This window comes from Rana temporaria, chromosome 3 (genome assembly GCF_905171775.1).
Source record: "Rana temporaria chromosome 3, aRanTem1.1, whole genome shotgun sequence".
Lineage (NCBI taxonomy): Eukaryota > Metazoa > Chordata > Amphibia > Anura > Ranidae > Rana > Rana temporaria.
Window position 1 is genome coordinate 452972430 of NC_053491.1, and position 24778 is coordinate 452997207.

A 24778-nucleotide genomic window follows, 5' to 3' on the forward strand; every position below is an offset into this window, starting at 1 on the left:
CCTGATTCTTCACCATCCATGGTTGGTGAGAATGCTGCAACAGTGCTTGCTTCAGTTACTCACTGTGGTCCTGGTAATAAGGTGGTTGGCCCCTTAGTGGCGACAGCTTCCCCTCTTCCTCTGACCATGGCAGGTTCTCAGGCCGGTAGAACCGTCACTTCTGTTTGGACTGCAAGCCGCAATCCCAACCCTGCGCTGCTTTCTCTTGCTTCTGGATAGGCCCTCAGACAACCTAGCAGCCAGATGTGCCCGGGATAGGCCCAAACTCCGGCCTAGCTGCCCAGGCAGTACAACCCACGTCCACCCAGACAGCCGTCCAGGTGGCACAGAACACTAATCACCTGACTCCACCCAAAATATATAGGTTCTCCCAGCAGGCCAAGGGATTTAAAGCCGTTGTATAGTGCCCTAAATAATTTTTTTGGTCACCTGTAAGGCAAAAGGCATAATGAGCTAGTATGCACCGCATACTAGCTCATTATGAAATACTTACCTTAGAATGAGTCGTCGGTAACTTACTTGGTCCACGCCGAGGTAGCTGACATGTTGCCTCGGCGTGTCTTCTGGGTATCGCGGCTCCAGCGATTTGAGTCTGGAGCCACGATGTTCGTCTCATGCATGTGACGCGGAAGACTTCTCTCCGGCAAGGTCGGTTGTCTGCTGGGCCTTCAGCCAAGAATCCCCTGTGAGCATGCACCACTGCAGTCAGCGGCTCATTGCAAGGGGAATATCTAAAGGTTTAGAAGATATTTTTTTTACCTACAGGTAAGCCTTATTACAGGCTTACCTGTAGGTCAGAGTGAAAAAAATTACTATATAACCACTTTAAGAAAACCCCTGCCCATTGGCTGGGAGACCCCATATACCCATAATCTGACCTTGCATTACCCTTCTCGTATCTAATGCCACTAGTTACCTGGCCACCTAGTGGCAAAAGAGAGAAGTGCAGCAATTGCAGACTTAGAGTGAAATCAATTGATCCCTAACAATAGGCCAATGTAGCTATACCTGGCAGGTAAATTTAGGAGTAACCCTGCCTAAACACCAGGGTACTACAATTAATTTAAGTAAAGTGTTGCATGACCGCTCAATTGTCATTCAAAATGTGACAGCGCTGAAAGCTTTAAATTGGCCTGGGCAGGAACGGGGTAAAAGCGCCCAGTATTGAAGTGGTTTTCTTTGTCCAATTTTTTTTTAAAGTAAATTTCCTTATACTCGGACTTCCCACACAGGGGTTTGAGCATTGCACAGTGTGCAACACAAAACTACAGTCTACTGGCCATAAAGCAGCCTCATGCAGGCTACACCGGCTTTCAACAAACCTATTAGATTGTGATTTCTCCAGCCAGAATATGACTGTTAACATGATGCTCTTGCAGCAACTGTATCTCCCAAGTGTTGGCCTGGTCATTGAAGAAAGTCAGAGACGCCTAGCCTGTCCATGCACCTGCTGCTCATGGGTAGCACAATCCTCTCCTCAGGAGGGTGGAGCCCTGAACTCTATTCAGCTTCCATACCATAAGACCTGAACTCCACTCAGCTTCCATACCATAAGACCTGAACTCTACTCAGCTTCCATACCATAAGACCTGAACTCTACTCAGCTTCCATACCATAAGACCTGAACTCTACTCAGCTTCCATACAATAAGACCTGAACTCTACTCAGCTTCCATACCATAAGACCTGAACTCTACTCAGCTTCCATACAATAAGACCTGAACTCTACTCAGCTTCCATACAATAAGACCTGAACTCTACTCAGCTTCCATACCATAAGGCCTGAACTCTACTCAGCTTCCATACAATAAGACCTGAACTCTACTCAGCTTCCATACAATAAGACCTGAACTCTACTCAGCTTCCATACAATAAGACCTGAACTCTACTCAGCTTCCATACCGTAAGACCTGAACTCTACTCAGCTTCCATACCATAAGACCTGAACTCTACTCAGCTTCCATAGAATAAGACCTGAACTCTACTCAGCTTCCATACAATAAGACCTGAACTCTACTCAGCTTCCATACCGTAAGACCTGAACTTCACTCAGCTTCCATACCATAAGACCTGAACTCTACTCAGCTTCCATACCATAAGACCTGAACTCTCCCCAGCTTCCATACTATAAGACCTGAACTCTACTCAGCTTCCATACAATAAGACCTGAACTCTACTCAGCTTCCATACAATAAGACCTGAACTCTACTCAGCTTCCATACCGTAAGACCTGAACTATATTCAGCTTCCATACCACAAGACCTGAACTCTACTCAGCTTCCATACCATAAGACCTGAACTCTACTCAGCTTCCATACAATAAGACCTGAACTCTACTCAGCTTCCATACCGTAAGACCTGAACTCTACTCAGCTTCCATACCTTAAGACCTGAACTCTACTCAGCTTCCATAGAATAAGACCTGAACTCTACTCAGCTTCCATACCACAAGACCTGAACTCTACTCAGCTTCCATACCAAAAGACCTGTCCAAATTTGCACAATCAATAGTTACTGGTCATCATCAAAATCTGGACCTGGATTGGGAGGCTCCTTGACAAACAATACTCTACAAAGTCTCTCGGCTCAAGAACCCATACTAGGATTTCACAATCTTGGAGAAAACTTCAAGGCTCAACTCATATTTAGTTACTATATATGTGAACTCCATTTTCTACCTGAAAATAATCATTCTCATTTACTGCTCCTTTTTATTCAGTATATGTCTAAAATTTGTGTTAGCTCTCCAATTGCACTAATTACAACCGCAAAGACCTAAACCACCATTGAATAAAATGGTCCAGTTCTCATATGCAGTTTTCATGTGGTGCTCTGTTGACCTCAACAACATATATAACGTATAAAAGAGGCCCTACTCTCATATATATTTTTTTCTTTTCCAGATTTTGCTGCAGAATCCTGATGGCTCCCCAGCCCCAGGTGTTGAGATTTGTACGGTGGATGACACATGTTCTAAAACCAGCACAGATGGCACAACTGGAATTATTATAAACACCAAATCTGAAATCCAGGAGTTAAAAATTCTTGTAAGTGCTTGAAGACAAGCCAGTAAAGGAGTAATGTACTCGGTTTTAATGTGTAATTGACATTTTGTAGCCATTGGAAACACATAGAACATATTACATTTTATATGTCTGTAGCGATTACCCCCGGAGGAGCCGCTGGTTAGATTTGGGATCGGCGTATTTAAGTTACCTCTGTGATGTGTCTAGGGGTTATGACGGCAGTGAGAGCAATGACGGAATGTCCAAACGGATGACTGACGTTTTCAATTATTTTATTAATCCTGGTCAACACGACCAACAGTCAACTTGAGGTAGACAGCATAGGTTGGTGAAAAGAGAACAACTTCACAGATTCAGGCCTTGGATAAAGAAAGCAGTCCTGCCTTCAATAGTTACACTTTCTCACGTCGCCACTCCAGCCGGAGTGGGTAAAGTGCCCCTGGACAGACCCCTCTCACAGGCCTGGCAGCCAGAGCGCCACTTAAACTTCTGGGAAAGGAACAAGTCTCTGCCACAGACTTGGCTCTAATAGAGTATAAGGTTTAAAGATGAGACCTCTGCCACAGGCCTAGTATAAGGTTTAGATAGTAGAGCAAATCCTCCCAGTATATATTACCGACGACAGTTTGCCACATACAACCTGTCAGTCTTCAAAAGGTTGGGCACCCCTGCTGTAGACCACAGGCTGAATGGAAATAATCTATAAGTGAATATCCAGCTTTAGAAAGACTGCACTTTGGACATTTATTATAATGGTTGGACACATTTAGTAAGAGATATTAAACACTGTATTAGCACAATGACATATTTTTTTATATTTCTTCCTCTCCAGAACTTTTTAAATTTTTAGACTTTTGTGAATGTGTAAAGATTTTATTTTTTTTGTTCATATCTTCATTGATCAATAAAGCTGTGGTTTGACGCTTTGTTTTACTCTAGGTGCGGACTAAGGCTGAAGATATTCCTGATCACCGGCAGACTGTAGGCTCTTTGACTGTGACAGCTTACAAGCCATTGAGCGGATCTAAAAACTACCTCCACATCGGTCTCACGGCAACCCAGGTCAATCTGGGTGAAAACTTGCAAGTTCAGTTTTATATGAAGAATGCAATCCTGAGTGTCCAAAGAAGCATCACCCACATCATCTACATGGTAGAACCTTCAAACTATCTATCCTATTGTAAAAAAATACTCTTGTTGTTTTTCAGTTACTTAACCGGTTGTGGACACTGGGCGTGATTCAAAAGCCCAAAAAACATTGAAGTACACAGGGTGTGGTACTGTATGCCCTGTCCTTCCCTGTACCTATCCTTATCATACTGGATAAAGAAATAGGAGGGCATTGCAGCAGATTAACTTTCCATCTACACTACCTCACTACCTTGATTCACTCACAGAAATACTTGGGAATACAAAACATTCCCCCTGCTTTCTTACAATTCCAATAACCGTCCCTAGTGCTGTCATGCAGAGTTGAGGAAAGGAACCCGCTTAGCCTATATAAGATTTAACAAGCTCAGAGAGCTAAAGCTTACTTAAAGTGGAGGTTCACCCGGAAATGACAATTTTTAAGATTAGATTCATGCTCATTTTGTCTAGGGGAATCGGGTAGTTTTTTTTAAATCGAAGCCGTACTTACCGTTTTAGAGATACATCTTCTCCGCTGCTTCCGGGTATGGGCTGCAGGACTGGGCGTTCCTTCTTGATTGACAGTCTTCTGACAGGCTTCCGACGGTCACATCTATCTCGTCACGATTTTCCGAAAGTAGCCGAACGTCGGTGCGCAGGCGCCGTATAGAGCCGCACCGACGTTCGGCTTCTTTCGGCTACTCGTGACGCGATAGATGCAACCGTCGGAAGCCTTTCGGAAGACTGTCATTCAAGAAGGAACGCCCAGCCCCGAAGACCATACCCGGAAGCGGCAGAGAAGATCGCTCTCTAAAACGGTAAGTACTGCTTCGTTTTTAAATAAAACTAGCCGATTCCCCTTGACAAAATGAGCATGAATCTAATCTTAAAAAAAAAAATTCGGGTGAACTCCTGCTTTAAGCTTACAGGTAGGTAGATACTCGTATGTACCTCAATAGGGGGCCTGAGATAGTGAGCGTGGTCTCTCTTACTGCTCCAGTCCAAGCACCCCTAGGTAGTAGGACAGAGAGTGCAGTGAGGAAGGAGTGGCAAAAATGTTGGTGGATGGTGATGCCACTAGTGCCACTGGAACTCGTCAAAGCTATTGTCATGTAGCTGGAAGTGACACAGAAAAGAAGAGTACAGGAGCAAGTCAGGGTCAGCATCAGCTTGACAAGGTGGCGCCAATATGGCAGGCACTGACAGAGTCGGGGTCAGCAACTTGGGACATGCCTTGACAAAGGCAGGATGAGAAACTTGAGACAGGCATTGACAGAGTCATTACCAACAACTTGGGACAGGCCTTGACAGAGACAGGATCAGAAACGTGGGACAGGCTTTGACAGAGTCATGGTCACCAGCTTGGGGTAGGCATTCATGGAGTCAGGGTCAGCAACTTGAGACAGGCCTTGACAGAGTAAGGGTCAGCAGCTTGGGGCAGGCATTCATGGAGTTAGGGTCAGCAACTTGGGACAGGCCTTGACAGAGACAGGATCAGAAATGTGGGACAGGCTTTGACAGAGTCATGGTCATCAGCTTGGGGTAGGCATTCATGGAGTCAGGGTCAGCAACTTGAGACAGGCCTTGACAGAGTAAGGGTCAGCAGCTTGGGGCAGGCATTCATGGAGTTAGGGTCAGCAACTTGGGACAGGCATTGACAGAGGCAGGATCAGCAACTTCGGAAAGGCCTTGACAGAGGCAGGATGAGCAACTTGAGACAGGCCTTGACAGAGTCAGGATCAGCAATTTGGGACAGGCCTTGAAAGAGTCAGGATCAGCAACTTTGGACAGGCCTTGACAGAGTCAGGATCAGCAACTTGGGACAGGCCTCGACAGAGTCATGGTCAGCAACTTGGGCAGGTATTGATAGAGTCAAGGTCAGCAACTTGGGGCAGGCATTCATGGAGTAAGGGTCAGCAACTTGGGATAGGTATTGACAGAGTCAGGGTCAGCAACTTGGAGCAGGCATTGACAGAGTCCGGGTTTGCCCACTTGGGGCAAGCATTGACATCAGGGGGGGGAATAAGGTTTAGGAAGGCAGTCTTTTCAATATGGAACCAAAATCAAGAACACGGGGACGTGGCCTCAAACTAACTGGAGGAAAGTTCAAAAAGGATCTTGGAAAGTATTACTTTTCTGAAAGGGTAGTTGATGACTGGAATAAACTACCAATAGAGGTAGTGAGACAGTCAATGGTAAACGGCTTCAAACATGCTTGGCATAAATTTTGATACAACAAGGTTAATTGATAAAGTTAGAGTCAGCAACTTACGACAGGCATTGACAGAGTCATAATCAGTAACTTGGGACAGGCATTGACAGAGTTAGGGTCCACAAATTGGGGCAGGCATTGACAGTCAGGATCCACAACTTGGGGCAGGCATTGAAAGAGTCAGGATCAGCAACTTGGTGCAGGCAGTGACATAGTCCGGATCCGCAACTTGGGGCAAGCATTGAAAAAGTCATGGTCAGCAACTTGGGGCAGACATTGACAGAGTCAGGGTCAGCAACTTGGGGTAGGCATTGACAGAGTCAGAATGAGCAACTTGGAGTAAGCATTGACAGAGGCAGGATCAGCAACTAGGGGCAGGCATTGACAGAGTCAAGTTCCACAACTTGGGCAGGCATTAACAGAGTCAGAATCAGCAACTTGGGGCAGGCATTGACAGAGTCAGGGTAAGCAACTTGGGGCAGGTATTGACAGAGTCAGGGTAAGCAACTTGGCGCAGGTATTGACAGAGTCAGAGTCAGCAACTTGGGGAAGGCATTGATGGTGTCAGAATCATCAACTTGGGACAGGCCTTGACAGAGACAGGATTAGCAACTGGGGGCAGGCATTGACAGAGTCAGGGTCAGAAACATGGGGCAGACATTGACAGGGTCAGCAACATGGGGCAGGCATTGACAGGGTCATCAACATGGGGCAGGCATTGACAGAGTCAGGGTTAGCAACTTGAACTAAGCATTGACAGAGTTAGGATCAGCAACTTGGGGGCAGCAAAATACCAGAGATGCAAGCAGAAGCCATAGCCAGATAACTATCCAAGGCCAATACAGGAGCAGATCGACAGACAATGGAGAACCACAGAGGAGTCAGGGAACAAGCCAGAGCAGTAATGGAGATCAGGATCAGATGCGTTTCTTACCAGTAGTCTCAATGAACATGCATGTCCAGCTGCAAACAGGACTCACCTGCACACAGAAACATAACTATGCACAGGTGCGTACGCATTTGAAAGCACTGGAGTCTGGCCACGCAGGTTCGTTGATTTTTCTGACAGATACTGTGGATAATATTTCATTTAAGACAGACATTATGGACAAAGTGCAAGTTCACTTTCATGATTCAATGACCCAGAAGAAGTTGCAGGCCAAGAGCTCAGAATTCACAGGCCGCATGCGTGTTCAAAGCCAGTGACTTGCAATGAAGGAAGAAAGGGAAGCACTGGAACTGGTATCTTCAAAATAAAGTCAGCAGTGGCAGATTTTTCATTTCAGTCCTGACAGTTTGAATTAATGGTGTTTGAACCTATTTAAATGTTTTTATTTTTTTACTCCTGTTCTATCTTTTTCAGCCTCCTCATCCTTTTTCTTAGAATAATGATCTGTAAAACACATCCTTTCCACAGATCCTCAGCAAGGGCCGGGTCATAAAAATGGAGCGCGTGCAGCGTCAGCCAGAACAGACTTTTATTGCCACATCAATTGTGATCACAGAGGAATTCATCCCATCCTTTCGTATGGTGGCCTACTACGTGGTGCCTGGGGCCCAAAAAGAGGTTGTGTCTGATTCTGTGTCAGTGGACACGGCGAATTCCTGCATAAAACAGGTGAGGCTGGCTGTAAAGGAAATGTATGGCGGGTATGTACAGTATATATTATCTTTATTAATTATAGTCTGGAAAAAGCCTGGATCGATGCATATGGCTTGGATGTGACTGATGACGTGTAATTGGTGGGGTGTAGGTTGCAGCTCATGCAGCTCTCTCACCCTGATCTACCCCTTTCTTCCCGGTTACCCTCCCTTTCCTTCTCACACTTCCCCATATTCCCCCCTACCTCATTTACAGCCTTGAGTGGAGTCTTATCCTGGTGCAACGTCTGGTTAGGGGAACAATTTGGGTGACATTTGTTTTATGTTAAGGATGCTGCATAAGCTTCATCATCCTTCTATTATGAAAACCGTATGTATACTTCCCCTATATCCTATGTATTATCTGGGGAAAATGTACCAAGACCTCATGTATTTTTATATGATTCCTATCTGTAGCTTGTGATGGGTTACACCAATTGTGATTTTTGTGCTTAACCTGGGCATTATTCAAAAAACATTTACATGTTTAAAAAAAAAAAGAGCGATACTATGGCTAGGCCTTGCAGCCTAGTAACAAAAATTGTCCAGTTTTGGCAAGAAAGCCTAGCCCGTGAGGTGTGCAGAAAAAAGCACCATTTCTCACAGTGGGGTCCCAAACCCATAGTGATACTCAGAGCACCTCCAGGTTGTCACCCCAGGGGGCGCTTACCACTACTGGCTTTCTGCCTTCCCAGCCCCTGGCCAGATGAGGTAGCATGCCTTCATCGCTTGTCTGAGCAAATAAACCTTTGGACCATGTTTTGGAGATCCTTGTTGTACTGGTGATATATTCTTCCTTCCTTCCCAGTGGTCACTGCAGCATCCACTTACCTAACCATTTCCAGGATTGTGTGCATTGGAAATATTTATATTTACTTGCATGAGGAGCCTGAAATGATGAGGGTGGCCCCTTGCACAGTTTCTGTCCAAGCACCCCTAGAAGTTGAGACGGGGTTTGCAAGGGCGACGGAATGGCACACATGCCAGGGTGCAGAAACTGAAGACTGGAACTTGGGAGTGGTGGTATCAGAGGAGCAAGGGTACAACTGGTGGGAGACCGTGAAAATGTAGAGTTCAGTTAAGGGCAGAGTCAAATCAGAAGGCAGGTCCAGTAGCAGCCAACATGTGAAATCATAAGCTGGATCAAAGTCAGGAACAGGCAGAGTTTGGCAACGTGCGGGCAGCAAGGTACCAAGTCAACAGGCAGAGTCTTGGACAAAAGTCCATGCCAAGGCCATAATTAAGTAGAGGCTCATCGATCATAGGCAGACAAGGATAATCCAAGAGCAGGTCGGGTGAAAGCTGGGTCAGTAACAAAGTCAGGCATAAGTTCAGGATCAGGAACCACAGGAGTACAGACTGGAAGACGATTTAGCACGATCCTATGAAGAACTCAGGTTTAACTAGCCCACTTGGTGCCAGTATCTGTGGTGCTATAAATCCCACCTGGCAATTAAAGGTGTTCTTGCCCATTTTTGTGTATTCCAAATCCTCCTGGTACATTCTCCATATTATAAACCAACATAAAATCCAGTAGCAAGGGTGCTCCCCAGATTCTACTAAACACTGAAATATCAATTTTGGATAACTGCTCTTGTAAGAAATGTATTGTCTTTGTGTAATCAAGTCCATTGACGCATTTGTGTTTCTTCTTTGTCAGCTTGAACTGTCTGAAGATACAAGGAATATTGTCCGGGATCCCCAGCCGGGGTCACGTGTGGTGCTGAAAATCACAGGAGAACCTGGAGCCAGTGTCGGCATGCTGGCCTTGGATAAGGGTGTCCTTGTCCTGAACAAGAAAAATCGAATGTCACAAAACAAGGTAGGTAGGAGTGTCAGTATAGATCAAGGGTGATTGAATTCCAAAACGTAATTTCTAGATCTATTATCAATAGTTTTTCTCCAACACCTTCTAAATATATTCAACAAAGTGAATATAGATTTCTCTTCACATATGATTAAATATATACAACAGAGTGAATATAGATTTATCTTCACATATGATTTTTTTTATCCCCTTTATTTAAGCGCCAGCACTATAAATGGGTCATGGTTCCAGGATTTGATAGGCAGGGCTCCCAAATTCCAATCTTTCCACACTTAGTGGCTGCACAAGGCAGACTATTGGTTACAGCTCGGTCACAGTTCAGGGGGTAGATAACAACGCATATATGTTTCCGCTGGTCGTTAAGGCCACCTGCCCTGCTGCCCCATTTATGTGCAGCGCTGTCAGGGGTTAAGGTGCCAATAATTGTAAGCAATACGTTTACGAAAAATGCGCTGAACTACAAGTTGAGGTCTGCAGGCATGGACAATAAAGTTTGTTCTTGGATAGAAAACTGGTTAAAGGGGAACGTCCAAAGGGTAGGGATAAATAACATGAACTCAGACTGGTCTGGAGTGATAAGTGGGGTACCCCAAGGTTCTGTCTTGTGACCAATTCTATTAAATTTTTTCATAAATGACTCAAGCCCCTTACACACGACTGGTTTTCCTGCCAGGAAAACTGCGGTGGAGAGCTTTTGGCCGGGAATCCCGGCCGTGTGTATGCTTCCTCGCAGTTTTCCCGAAGGAAAACTGCCGGGAATCCCGGCGGGAAAATAGAGAACCTGCTCTCTATTTTCCTGCCGGGATTCCCAGCGGTTTTAAACCCGGCAGTTTTCCTATGGGGAAACACTGCGAGGAAGCATACATATGGCCGGAATTTTCCGGCCAAAGCTCTCCCCGCAGTTTTCCCGACGGGAAACCTGGCCGTGTGTACACAGGGAAACTTACCGAGCAGGTTCTCGGGTTTCCCGTCGGGATTCCCGGCGAACATTAGACTGCCGAGAATCCGGTCGTGTGTACGAGGCTTTAGAGGAAGCTCAATCTCAGTTTTTGTAGACAATACAAAAATAAGCAGGGCAATAACTTCACATCATGATATATAAATTTTATATAAAGATCTGAACAAAATAATGGAGTGGGCAACTATATGGAAAATTAGGTTTAATGTGGAGAAATGTAAAGTAATGCACTTGGGGGCTAAGAACATAAACACAAACTACTCACTGGGGGGGGGGGGAACCTCTGGGGGAGTCAAGGATGGAAAAAGATCTGGGGGTCTTAGTGCAACTACAAGCACTAAATATATTCTCGCTAGAGAAGAGACGCTTGAGAGGGGACATGATAGGAATTTACAATTACCTCAATGGTGATCCCAGCATGGGAAAAAAAAACAATTCAATTGCAGGGAGTGTAAGGCCTCGTACACACGACCAGACATGTCCGATGAAAACAGTCCGCGGACCGTTTTCATCGGACATGTCTGCTGGGTGATTTTGGTCTGATGTGTGACCGAACATGTTTCAGCGGACATGTTCGGTCGTGTGTACAAGGCCTAAGAGAACACGGGGCCACACAATGATATTGGAGGAGAAGCGGTTTAACCTTAAGCTGCGCATGGGGATATTCACTGTCAGGGCGGTAAGAATGTGGAACTCTCTTTCACAATTGGTGGTCTCAGCGGGGATTATTGATATTTTTAAAAGACAGGATTATGGGAAATGATTATCGACACTGACACACCTACACGGGTTAAACTGGATGGACTATTGACTTTATTCAACCTTACCTACTATGTAACTATGAACGAAGCAAAATTTCCCAACAAACCTGTTCATGAGAACTTAATTGATTGATTGACTTATCCTGAAGGAGAATGGCCATACTGTACATGGACTGAAATTCATCTGGTTCCTGCTGAACTGATTGAATTTCTGAACCATGTATTGTCCAGCATTAGAATGCTTTGTTGTAACAGAGAGATTTACGTGGTTGCATTCTCCTTCTGATCCAACAGGTTGTAGCGATGAGTGGGAGAATTTTGATGTATTTCAGAAACTTTTCTTATTCAGGAGAACTCCTACATGACATCCCATAGCCGCCTCCTTGGACAAACAGTCAAACCAAGTGCGCCCAAATGTGTTGAGGGCACCTGGGATCAGGGCAGCCTTCAGACATTTTGGGACCCTTTACACAGCTTTAGGCCTGGCACCTCCTGGGCAATCTTAGAAGAAAACACTGTTAGAGTCTGCAAAAGAGGTTCACTTTACAGCAGGACTATGGACCTAAACATACAGCCAGAGCTACAATGGGAATGTTTAGATCAGGGGTGCCCAATCTTTTGAAGAGTGAGGGCCACTTAAAGGGGTTGTAAAGGAAAAAAATGTTTTCATAATAAGCATCCTTTACCTGCAGACATTCCTCTTTTCACTTCCTCATTGTTCGTTTTTGCTCAGAAGTTGCTCTATTTCTTCTCTGTTCTGTTCACTTCCTGCTTGTCCGATTTTACTGACCACCGTGAAGGGAGGCTTTACTGCGGTGGTCAGTAACGTGCTCACCCCCTCCTGGGAACTACATCTGTGCGGCAGGACGCTCTCTACGTGTTAGAGACTTCAAGGAGGTGTGAATTACTGGGCGTGCCGCAATTCATAGTGGGAAATGTAGTTCTTACATGAAAGAGCGATGCAAACCAGGAAGTGAATGAGAGAACAGAAACTAGAACGCCGGAGGTGATATAGATGAAGGAATTTAATAGGTATTTACTCGTTTTTTAACAGAATCATTACACTATTCTGTCTGTCTACCTTGCAGACATTCATTTTAGGCAAAAAAATGTTTTCCTTTACAACTCCTTTAAGTGACTTGGTTACTGGTCGTGGGCCACAATGATCTACCACTCCTTAGAGGCGAATGGTGGGTCTGATTAGGTCAGACTGATTGTGTGAAAGGGGCCTAAGGCTGCTTTCACACTGATGTATGGTTGTTTACCCGCACCACGAATGCAGCACAGTTCACCTGTGGAATTCCTGCAGGTTAGCTACACTTTGCCAAAGACTTCTATTATATCCTGTAAGTGTGGTGCACTTTCAGAAAGCACACCAAATTTGCAGGTAATAGAAGTCTAGGGCTCAGGGCAGGTAATCAGTTTAAAAGCTGCCCAGTAACCACTGCAGAACAGATATGCCCATATATACACTGTGATTTTAGTATTAAACTTACCTTTAATAACAGTATTCTATTCTATTCTATTGTATTCCATACCAGAGCAGGAGGTCGCGGGCCACATCAGAGGGCTCCACGGGCCACATGTGGCCCCCCGGGCCACTGGTTGGGCACCCTTGGTTTAGATCAAAGTACATTCATGTGTTAGAATGGCCCAGTCAAAGTCCAGACCTAAATCCAATTGAGAATCTGTGGCAAGACTTGAAATATTGCTGTTCAAGGGCGCTCTCCATCCAATCTGATAGAACTTGAGCTATTTTGAAAAGAAGAATGGGCAAAAATTTCACTCTAGATGTGCAAAGCTGGTAGAGACATCCCCAAAAAGACTTGCAGCTGTAATTGCAGGGAAAGGAGGTTCTACAAAATATTGACTCCAGGGGGTTGAATACAAATGCACGCCACACTTTTCACATATTTATTTGTAAAAAAAAAAAACAGTTAACCATTTTCCTTCCGCTTCACAATTTTGTGCCACCTTGTGTTTGTCTATCACATGAAATCCAAATAAAATACATTTACGTTTTTGATTGTAACATGGCAAAATGTGGAAAATTTCAAGGGGTATAAATACTTTTTCAAGGCACTGTATATTGCTTGACTCCCCTACTCTCATGCTTATTTCCAAATGACAGGCTTGCATTTATTGGCCAACATTACTGCGTTCATTAAAGACATTTTTTTTATTCTTTGCCAGGTCTGGGGCGAGGTGGAGCGGAGCGATCTCGGCTGTACGCCAGGAGGTGGCATCGACAGTGCTGGGGTTTTTACTGATGCCGGACTTGCTGTTGAATCCAACCTGGGCCTTACCAGTCAAACTCGGAATGGTATATTTCAAAGAGATATGGGGATGGAAATATGTATATGTACTATGTGTATGGATTTAAAATGTAAAATGAGTAGATATTACAGTTGAACCTAAGCTAAAACTTTTTATAGTTAGTTGTCTGGGTATATATACTGTGTGGGCCAGATCCACAAAAACGGGCATATATTTAGGCGGGCGTAGCGCATCTCATATGCGCTACGCCGCCGTAAATCAGAGTGGCTCGTAGGGTATCCACAAAGAACTTGCTCCCATATGTGGGCCGGCGTAACGTAAAGCTGCCGGCGTAAGCCCGCCTAATTCAAAGTAGGCTTGGAGTGGGCGTGTTATATGTTAATCTAGTATGACCCAACGTAATTGACGCTTTTTACGAACGGCGCATGCGCCGTCTGTGGACGTATCCCAGTGCGCATGCGCGAAATCACGTCGCAAATAGTCAATGCTTTCGACGTGAACGTAACTTACGCAAAGCCCTATTCACGAACGATTTACGCAAACGACGTAAACTACGGAAAATTCGACGCTGTCCCGAAGTCTACACTTAACATTGCGTACGCCTCATAGAGCAAGGGGTAACGTTACACCGAAAAAAGCCTTGCGTAAACGACATTAAAAAATTGCGCCTGGCGGACGTACGTTTGAGAATCGGCGTATCTAGCTAATTTGCATACTCTACGCGGAAATCAACGGAAGCGCCACCTAGCGGCCAGCGTAAATATGCACCTAAGATCCGACGGCGTAATAAGACGTACGTCGGTAGGATCTAGCCCACATTCAGGCATATCTTGTTTTGTGGATACAAAACAAAGATACGACGGCGCATCGTAGAACTTACTAGGCGTATCAATAGATACGCCGACGTAACTCTTTGTGGATCTGGCCCTATGAGTGCAGAGCCGAAAGTAATGCAAAAGTGGGCGTCATTTTCTTTATTAACTTACATAGGTCAGAAGAGGAGCTCCAGTCTCCCCTAAAAAATGAAAACAATATCAGAAAAACCCTCTAGTGGGACTTTAAGGGGTATAGACTCCAAAGAAAGAAGTAAAGTAGGATAAAAGTACAAAATGTATTATAACAATAGAAAGATTGATGTAGAGTGAAAACATGAACATATTGATGCAGTTACAATAAATACATGCCACATGAAAAATAAAATGAAAATAACCACAGTTAACTGTTAGTGGTGATACCAGAACCAAAATGGAACCTGACGCGTTTCTAAATGACTGCACAAATCTTCTTTTTTAGGGGTAAATGGTTATATAATATACAGTAGTATCATATGGATAAGAAATCATATCTTCAACAGCCACATCATTTTAAACCAAGGAAGAAAGCCGCCATAAGACATCAGAAGTCCAAAGGATTTGGGAGCTGCAGACCCCAACTCAGGCCACAAGGGGCACCAACAAGTTCGCCCATAAAGGATACGCCACACCGTGGGTCAGGCACCAGGGAGATCTGTGTCTACACAGTGTGATAGGCCAGATTAGTAACTTTCCGTAAGCCGCCCTCTAGATCACCCACTCTGCACCACTTAGCATTCCATGTCAAGTTTCCACTTGGATGCTATGTGTATCAATCTAGATACCATCTGAGTGAATTTAGCAGAGATATTATCCTTGAGCTATGTCCACATTTGTCTGATGACACTATACTAAATACCATAATTGAAAGTATTGTTTCAATATCTTGGTGCTCTGGAAAGTTACCAATCTGGCCTATCACACTGTGTAGACACAGATCTCCCAGGTGCCTGACTCACGGCGTGGTGTATCCTTTTTGGGCAAACTTGTTGGTGCCCCTTGTGGATAGCCTGAGTTGGGGTCTACAGTTCCCCAATCCTTTGGACTTCTGATGTCTCATGGTGGCTCTCTTCCTTGGTTTTAAATGATGTGGCTATTGAGAATATGATTTCTTATCCCTATGATACTACTGTATAATGTATAACCACTTACCCATGAAGAAGAAGAATTATGCAGTCCTTTCGAAATGTGTTGGGTTCCATTCTGGTTCTGGTTTCACCACTAACCGTTAACTGTGGTTATTTTCGTTTTACTTTTCACGTGTTATGTATTCATTGTAACCGCATCAATATGTTCATGTTTTAACTCTATATGAATCTTTCTATTGTTATGATAAATGTTGTACTTTTATACTACTTGTGATACATTTGCCTATATGTCTCAGTTTACTGCTCCCTGCTAGCCAGGTTATTGATGTGCTAATGTCCCCTCACTATTTCTAAAGGTTAATTGATCTATTGTGTTGTGTGAAGGAGAGCTGGGTTTAAGTGGCTTGTGTTAATTATTCTGATTGCTTCATTGTGGTAATTATCTCTCTATATGCGGGGTCGAGCGGTCTGGTTGATGTATTCAGTACAGCTAGTGCTCAGCGTCATTGATGTCATTGTCTAAAGAAAATGTGTTTCAGCATCGGCCCCGTCGTGTCTACCTACTCATCTGTATGGAAGCCCCAGTGTGAGGGGGGCGGAGATTTGTCATTGTAACAGTTTTGGAAATGACATATAAGCTGTGTGTGTTATAACATTAAAGTCTGTGTTGTTCTAGCAGTAAGCTGGTCTCATGTGTGGCTTTCTGGGCGATTCCAGGGATATCCCTCCTCGTGGAATATTGGGGTGATTTTCGTTATGGGAAGAAGGGAACGTTGACGGGGATATCATACCGATACCGTCACAATTGGTTGGTAGCAGTGGAATTTTTCCCTTCTATTCCCCTTCACACCCGGATTCCAAGCAGACACTGGAAGAACTACTGGAAGTTCGTGGAAGGATTGCTAGCAACAAAACCAAGCGGGTCATCATAGCGGAATCAATGGAGATAGACCAGGAGGACGGGATTGCAGCAACGCCAGCAGTACAAGAGATGGAGACACCAGTGATTCAGGAGGAGGAATCGCCAGCCAACAAGCTAATGAGAGAGAAGCTAGCGTGGTTCGGCCCAAACCCAACGCCAGATGTGGTACTGAAAGTGATGGACCTGTTAGCGAAGGAGGCTAAAGAAATAAGGGACGCAGAACTACAGTTAAAACTGGCAGCAGTCCAACAAGCAGCCGCACATTCTCCAAACAGTGAGTACAGCACAGCAGACGCAAGGAAGATTCCGTTTAGCGCTTTTAAAGCTTTTGATGAAAAGGACTGTGAGATTGATAACTTCCTGGCGGATTTTGAGCGACAATGTAACCTGCACCGAATAGCTAGAGGAGACTGGGTTGCAATATTGTCAGGCAAACTGTCAGGCAAAGCTTCTGATGCTTTCCGGACCGTGCCAGATCAGGATATTCATAGCTACGCCCAGGTTAAAGAAGTGCTCCTGGCTCGTTATGCAGTAACCCCAGAGTCCCACCGACAGAAGTTCAGGGACTCACGCAAAACCACGAAAGACTCTTATGCGGAATGGGCATGCCAATTGTCCCGGTCGGCCTCTAACTGGGCTAACAGCAGCCAGGCCACCACCGCAGAGGACATTTTGCAACTAATGCTCCTGGAGCAATTTTACAATCACATCCAGACGGACGTCAAAGATTGGGTGAGAGATCGCAGGCCCATGACTCTACCAGAGGCCGCGAAGTTGGCGGATGAATATGCAGATACTCGCAAGACGAACCAGGTCACACCACAGGAACAACCTCCACCACAAACGGTGCCCTCACACCCACCAACCGCTAGATACCAACCTCCTAACAGACCGGTGACATCTAGCCCTCGCTATCATCGCCAGGAGGACAACGAACAACGCTGCTTCCGGTGCAAACAGCTGGGTCACTTCAAGCAGAATTGCCCCATGAATGACAACACCAGGTCAAATTGGTCTCAACCTGGGTACCGCCCACCAGCAGCAGCCCATTGTGTAGACTCGGCTTGGGATCCAAAGGAGCTGGGTCAGGAAGAACCATTGGGCACCCCTTACGAAGCCCTCATGGTACAATCTGTTATTACGGACAACAGGGAACACCATTGTCAGCTGGTCATGGGCGACAGCCCTGAGCCGGAAGGGCCCTGGAGGGAGCTGGGCAGAAAGAGGCACCGCCGGCCACCCTTCAAGAAGAAGAGGTCCTGGAAGCCGTATAACAAGCTGACCTGGGAGGAGAAGAAGCGACTGGAGGAGAGGGAGTCGCAGCGGGCGTCCCAGATGCGTGCCGAGATGTTCGCCAAGGGCCCACCGGTGGCCCCTTACACCACCACCCAGTTCCTGATGATGAAGGACCACGTGGAGAGCCTGCAGGACATGAGCAAGCAGGAGCTGATCCGTGAGTACATAGAGCTGGAGGAGTGCATAAGCCGCATGGAGGAGGAGAACAACCACCTGAGGTCACAGCAGCATGAACTGGAGATGGAGCTGGAGAAGCTCCAAGAGGAGAACCGGCGGCTGCGGAGGGAGCAGGGGGTGGCTGACCTTATGGGGCTCTGATTCCCCTCCCCCCCCCCGGACTCTGAGCACCAGTGCTACAGCATTTCAACAAATATAACTTTTTCTTTTTATGAATCTCCTGGGATTGTCACTTCAGAGCCATAACCTGCCCCCTCCCATAGCGGGACACTTAGACGGCGGCGCACAGACCCATTCGCTGTCTTCACACTGACTTCTGGTGACTTTGCAGATCGCACAAAGACTTGGGGACTGACCGGCGTGTGATCTGACGACCCGGTGACATACCTGAGTCTGAAGCAGTTGCCAAGGGAGGTCAGTCATGCCAAACGGAGTTAACCTCTGACTAATAGCTCTGAACCCGTCAACCCTACTGGACCAGGGAAGGTCCAACCGGGTTTGCCGGAGCAGGGAGCAAAAGGGGGGCCATTGTGATACATTTGCCTATATGTCTCAGTTTACTGCTCCCTGCTAGCCAGGTTATTGATGTGCTAATGTCCCCTCACTATTTCTAAAGGTTAATTGATCTATTGTGTTGTGTGAAGGAGAGCTGGGTTTAAGTGGCTTGTGTTAATTATTCTGATTGCTTCATTGTGGTAATTATCTCTCTATATGCGGGGTCGAGCGGTCTGGTTGATGTATTCAGTACAGCTAGTGCTCAGCGTCATTGATGTCATTGTCTAAAGAAAATGTGTTTCAGCATCGGCCCCGTCGTGTCTACCTACTCATCTGTATGGAAGCCCCAGTGTGAGGGGGGCGGAGATTTGTCATTGTAACAGTTTTGGAAATGACATATAAGCTGTGTGTGTTATAACATTAAAGTCTGTGTTGTTCTAGCAGTAAGCTGGTCTCATGTGTGGCTTTCTGGGCGATTCCAGGGATATCCCTCCTCGTGGAATATTGGGGTGATTTTCGTTATGGGAAGAAGGGAACGTTGACGGGGATATCATACCGATACCGTCACACTACTTTACTTCTTTCTTTGGAGTCTATGCCCCTTAAAGTCCAGCTAGAGGGTTTTTCAGATTATTTGGCATTTAGGGATGTAGGCTTCCTCTTCTAGTCCCTTCCATAGCAAACAGTAACCTATATCTAAAAAAAATGAAAAGTCAGCAGCTACAAATACTGTAGCCTGTCCATTCAGCGATGTCCGCACCCATGCCAATTCTTCAAATGGCTTCGGGCGAGGGCGCCAGCATCTTAGGTAAGAGAAACTAGCAGTGAAGCCTTCTGGTTTCCTACAGCGCATATGTGAGCTGCGCTTTGTGAATGGTCCTGCATGGTCTTCTGGGACCTGTGACGGGCCAAACATCCTCGTAGATCTCTGCAGCGATCTGACCTGGAAGTGGGAGCAGGTACCTTTCAAAACCAGGTACCCACTCTCCCCTCCCCCCCAAAAAGTGCCAAATGTGGCAGTGGAGACGGGGAGGATGCAAACAAGCAGAACTTCGCCTTTTGGGTGAAGTTCCGCTTTAAATCATCTTCCCTCGTATTCTTATTCTTTTTCATTGCAGGTTAATAATGGATTCCAAGCAGAAGCAGTGTGCTGCCATTGAGTTCCTGACTAAGTAGGGCCATCCAACATTCACAGAAGGCTACAGAATTAAGAAGATGACATCCTTGACAAGAACAATGTCTTGCTATTGGTGACTCTTGTCAATGATGTAACCTCCATAAACAATCTGTAGCCTTCTGTGGATGTCAGACAGCCTGAACCCCTCCTTCATCAGGAACTCAATGGCAGCACATTGCTCCAGGTTGTAATCCAGAAGTGGAAGAGTTACTCTACCAACATGTGAAATGTTATTTGATTTGATATGTATATTCATATAAAAAGGTATGCCCACTTTTGCATAAATTTTTAGAAAATAATTTTATGACTTCTTAATGAAATGTGTAAGAAACTAAAAAAAAGGGGCCAGATCCACAGACAGAGTACGCCGGCGTATCTACTGATACGCCGGCGTACTTTCAAATTACCCGCGTCGTATCTTTGGTTTGAATCCTCAAAACAAGATACGACGGCATCTGGGTTAGATCCGACAGGTATACATCCTCGTACGCCTTTCGGATCTAAGATGCAATACTTTGGCGTCCGCTGGGTGGCGTTCACGTCGTTTTGCGCATCAGGTATGCAAATGAGCTATTTCCGACGATCCACGAACATACGCGCGGCCGTCGCATTCTCTTACGTCGTCTCTAGTTGGCTTTTTCCGGCGTATAGTTAAAGCTGCTTTTTTGCGGTGTATAGTTAGATTTGCCATGTTAAGTATGGCCGTTGTTCCCGCGTCAAAATTCTTTTTTTTCGTAAGTCGTCCGTGAATCGGGATGGACGTAAGTCACGTCTAAGTTTAAAAAATTACGTCGTTGTGACGTCATTTCGCGCAATGCACGGCGGGAAATTTAGAAACGGAGCATGCGCAGTTCATTCGGCGCGGGGACACGCTTCATTTAAATGAATCACGCCCCCTAATCGCCGATTTGAATTCCGCCGCCAGAGATACACTACGCCGCCGTAACTTACGGCGCAAATTCTTCCAGGATTCTAACCAGCCAAAAATAAGTTACAGCGGCGTAGCGTATCTCTGATACGCTGTGCCGATCGAATTCTATGTGCATCTGGCCCAAGGTTTTTATCATGATCAGTTGTTCTTTAGTGTCCGCTTATTGGTCTGTCTTCTATTTGCAGAATGGCGCTGTGAAGAATCAGCAAGAAAGAAGCGCTCTGTGGCCAATGTTGCACGAAAAAATGAAAAGGGTAATTATCTGAATGTAGTGGTCCACAATATGTCCAGCCAGATGTCTGCTAAGCGACAGAGTGTTGGGTTATGAACCAAGTCAAATCCCTTATTCCTGCACTTCACTGCTTGGCATATGCAGTAGTTGACTGTGCTGTGGAGGTGGGTTATGGGTGACTGGCCATTGGAACTACAGGGAGTTTCCCGGTGGGCCAATGGCTCAGTGGGCCGGCTTCAGTGACAGGGGACTGCCGCCCCCCTCCGCTCCTCTGTCTCTCCCTTCCCGCAGCGCTCACCTCCTCTCCCTCCTCACAGCGCTCACCTGGGGGGAACAGAGAAGCAGGGGGGACGACAGAGGAGCATAGGGGAGGGGACCGACAGCTGACTCAACAGCTATGGCCTTGGAGTTTCTCACTTCTGCCTAATCTTGTCCCATAAGGGGGGGCACCGAACTGATTCTTTGCCCCCAGTGAAATAATGTCTAGCTTCCCCACTGGTACTGCCTATAAGAGTACCAGTACCAGCCGTTCTACTCTAATAAAGTAGAACGGCTAGTGACTAGTGAAGGGGGAGATGGGGCTTGGGTGGCCGGGGGGGGGGGGGGGCAGGAGTTGTCTGGCCACCATAGGAGAGACCTGTCAAAGTGGGCCAGTCTGGATGAAGTCCAGGGCCAAATTTTTGTCCCAGTCCAACCCTGGAACAGTCCCTGCACAAAATTACATTTCTAAAGGAAAAAAAGTCATTTAAAACTACTCGCGGCTATAATGAATTGTCGGGTCCCAGCAATACAGATACAAATCATTGAAAGTCATTGAATTAAAAAAGAAAATTCCATTGCCAGACCCTGGTATGGATATTAAGGGGAACCCTGCGCCAAATTTAAAAAAAATATATTATATTGATAATAATTATTAAAATCACTGCACCCGGAACCAAATGCAGTTTTTAAAACTTTTTTTTTGCATTGATACATGTCCCCTGGGGCAGGACCCAGGTCCCCAAACACTTTTTATGACAATAACTTGCATATTAACCTTTAAATCTAGTACTTTTGATTTTTCATGTTCGTGTCCCATAGACTTTAATGGTGTTAGAACAAATTTTCTGCCTGTTCGCATGTTCTGCTGCGGACCGAACCGCAGGGCCGGACTGGGAGTAAAAACCAGCCCTGGAAAACATTTCATACCAGCCCCATAGCATTATTATACCAGCCCAACATCATAACGTCATTATTTTCTTGTGCATAAAAGAGAAAACCATACATTTTAAAGAAACATTTAAAGCGGTGGTTCCCCTAAAAATAAAATGTTAACATTGCCTTTCCCAAATAAATTACGATTAGAATCGGCCGGTTTTATAAAAAAAAAAAGCTCCGTACATACCGTTTGTTAGATTCGTTCCCACCGCCACTTCCGGGTACGATGCTGGCGGTGGGCATTCCTAATTGATTGACAGGCATCCGACCGACGCATACATCGCGTCACGAGATGCCGAAAGAAGCCGAACGTCGGTGCGCATGCGCCGTATAGAGCCGCACCGACGTTCGGCTTCTTTCGGCATCTCGTGACGCGATGTATGCGTCGGTCGGATGCCTGTCAATCAAATAGGAATGCCCACCGCCAGCATCGTACCCGGAAGTGGCGGTGGGAACGAATCTAACAAACGGTATGTACGAAGCTTTTTTTTTTAATAAAACCTGCCGATTCTAATCGTAATTTATTTGGGAAAGGCAATGTTAACATTTTATTTTTAGGGGAACCACCGCTTTAAAGAGCGTATTATATAAAGATAAGACAGATATGAAAGCACATAGGGCTAGGGAGATATCCATTCCAGGAGAATGCTCGTAATCCAAAGTACTCGCATTTCAAAGCGAGTTTCCCCATTGAAGTCAATGGAAACGAAAATTATTTGTTCCACATTGACTTCAATTGCATGCAATACCGCATGTGGCCAGAGGTAGGGGGCACAGGAGAGCATCGGAGACACTCAGAAATGTCACCTGCCACTTGTCCCTTGTCACCAGATTCAGCATGTCACGACAGCAGGGGACTGGGTGACAGAGGACTGGGCGACAGCAGGGGGACTGTGCGACAGCAGGGGGACTGGGCGACAGCAGGGGACTGGGTGACAGAGGACTTGGCGACAGCAGGGGACTGGATGACAGAGGACTTGGCGACAGCAGGGGACTGGGTGACAGAGGACTTGGCGACAGCAGGGGGACTGGGCGACAGCAGGGGGACTGGGCGACAGCAGGGGACTGGGTGACAGAGGACTTGGCGACAGCAGGGGGACTGGGCGACAGCAGGGGGACTGGGCGACAGCAGGGGACTGGGTGACAGAGGACTTGGCGACAGCAGGGGACTGGATGACAGAGGACTTGGCGACAGCAGGGGACTGGGTGACATAGGACTTGGCGACAGCAGGGGACTGGGTGACATAGGACTTGGCGACAGCAGGGGACTGGGTGACATAGGACTTGGCGACAGCAGGGGACTGGGTGACAGAGGACTTGGCGACTGGGTGACAGAGGACTTGGTGACAGCAGGGGACTGGGTAACAGAGGACATGGCGACAGAGAACTTGGCGACAGCAGGGGACTCGGTGACAGAGGGCTGGGTGACAGGGGACTGGGTGACAGAGGGCTGGGTGACAGCAGGGGACTGGGTGACAGCAGGGGACTGGGTGACAGCAGGGGACTGGGTGACTGCAGGGGACTGGGTGACACAGGGGACTGGGTGACACAGGGGACTGGGTGACAGCAGGGGGCTGGGTGACACAGGGGACTGGGTGACACAGGGGACTGGGTGACACATGGGACTGGGTGACACAGGGGACTGGATGACAGAGGGCGGGGTGACAGAGGGCTGGGTGACAGCAGGGGACTAGGTGACAGCAGGGGACTGGGTGACACAGGGCTGGGTGACACAGGGCTGGGTGACAGCAGGGGACTGGGTGACATATGGGACTGGGTGATAGAGGGCTGGGTGACACGGGGGACTGGGTGACAGCAGGGGGCTGGGTGACACAGGGGACTGGTTGACACAGAGCTGGGTGACACAGGACTGGGTGACACAGGGCTGGGTGACACAGGGGACTGGGTGACACAGGGGACTGGGTGACACAGGGCTGGGTGACACAGAGGACTGGGTGACACAGGGCTGGGTGACACAGGGGACTGGGTGACACAGGGCTGGGTGACACAGGGGACTGGGTGACACAGGGGACTGAGTGACACAGGGCTGGGTGACACAGGGGGCTGGGTGACACAGGGCTGGGTGACACAGGGCTGGGTGACACAGGGGACTGGGTGACACAGGGCTGGGTGACACAGGGGACTGAGTGACACAGGGGACTAGGTGACACAGGGCTGGGTGACACAGGACTGGGTGGCACAGGGGACTGGGTGACACAGGGCTGGGTGGCACAGGGGACTGGGTGACACAGGGCTGGGTGGCACAGGGGACTGGGTGACACAGGGGACTGGGTGACACAGGGGACTGGGTGACACAAGGCTGGGTGGCACAGGGGACTGGGTGACACAGGGCTGGGTAGCACAGGGGACTGGGTGACACAGGGGACTGGGTGACACAGGGGACTGGGTGACACAGGGCTGGGTGGCACAGGGGACTGGGTGACAGGGGGCTGGGTGACACAGGGGACTGGGTGACACAGGGCTGGGTGGCACAGGGCTGGGTGGCACAGGGGACTGGGTGACACAGGGCTGGGTGGCACAGGGGACTGGATGACACAGGGGACTGGGTGACACAGGGGACT

At 47.0% G+C, this 24778-nt stretch overlaps 1 protein-coding gene across 1 annotated transcript in view; it reads left to right on the forward strand.

The window, feature by feature from the left end:
• Nucleotides 1-24778, forward strand: part of LOC120933443 (complement C3-like) — a 176472-nt gene that overhangs the window by 54350 nt on the left and 97344 nt on the right. The window contains exons 11-16 of the mRNA XM_040346661.1: nt 2903-3046; nt 3965-4177; nt 7783-7983; nt 9667-9828; nt 13747-13876; nt 20953-21021. Coding sequence (XP_040202595.1) covers nt 2903-3046; nt 3965-4177; nt 7783-7983; nt 9667-9828; nt 13747-13876; nt 20953-21021 — 919 coding nt within the window. The remainder of the gene's footprint in view (nt 1-2902; nt 3047-3964; nt 4178-7782; nt 7984-9666; nt 9829-13746; nt 13877-20952; nt 21022-24778) is intronic.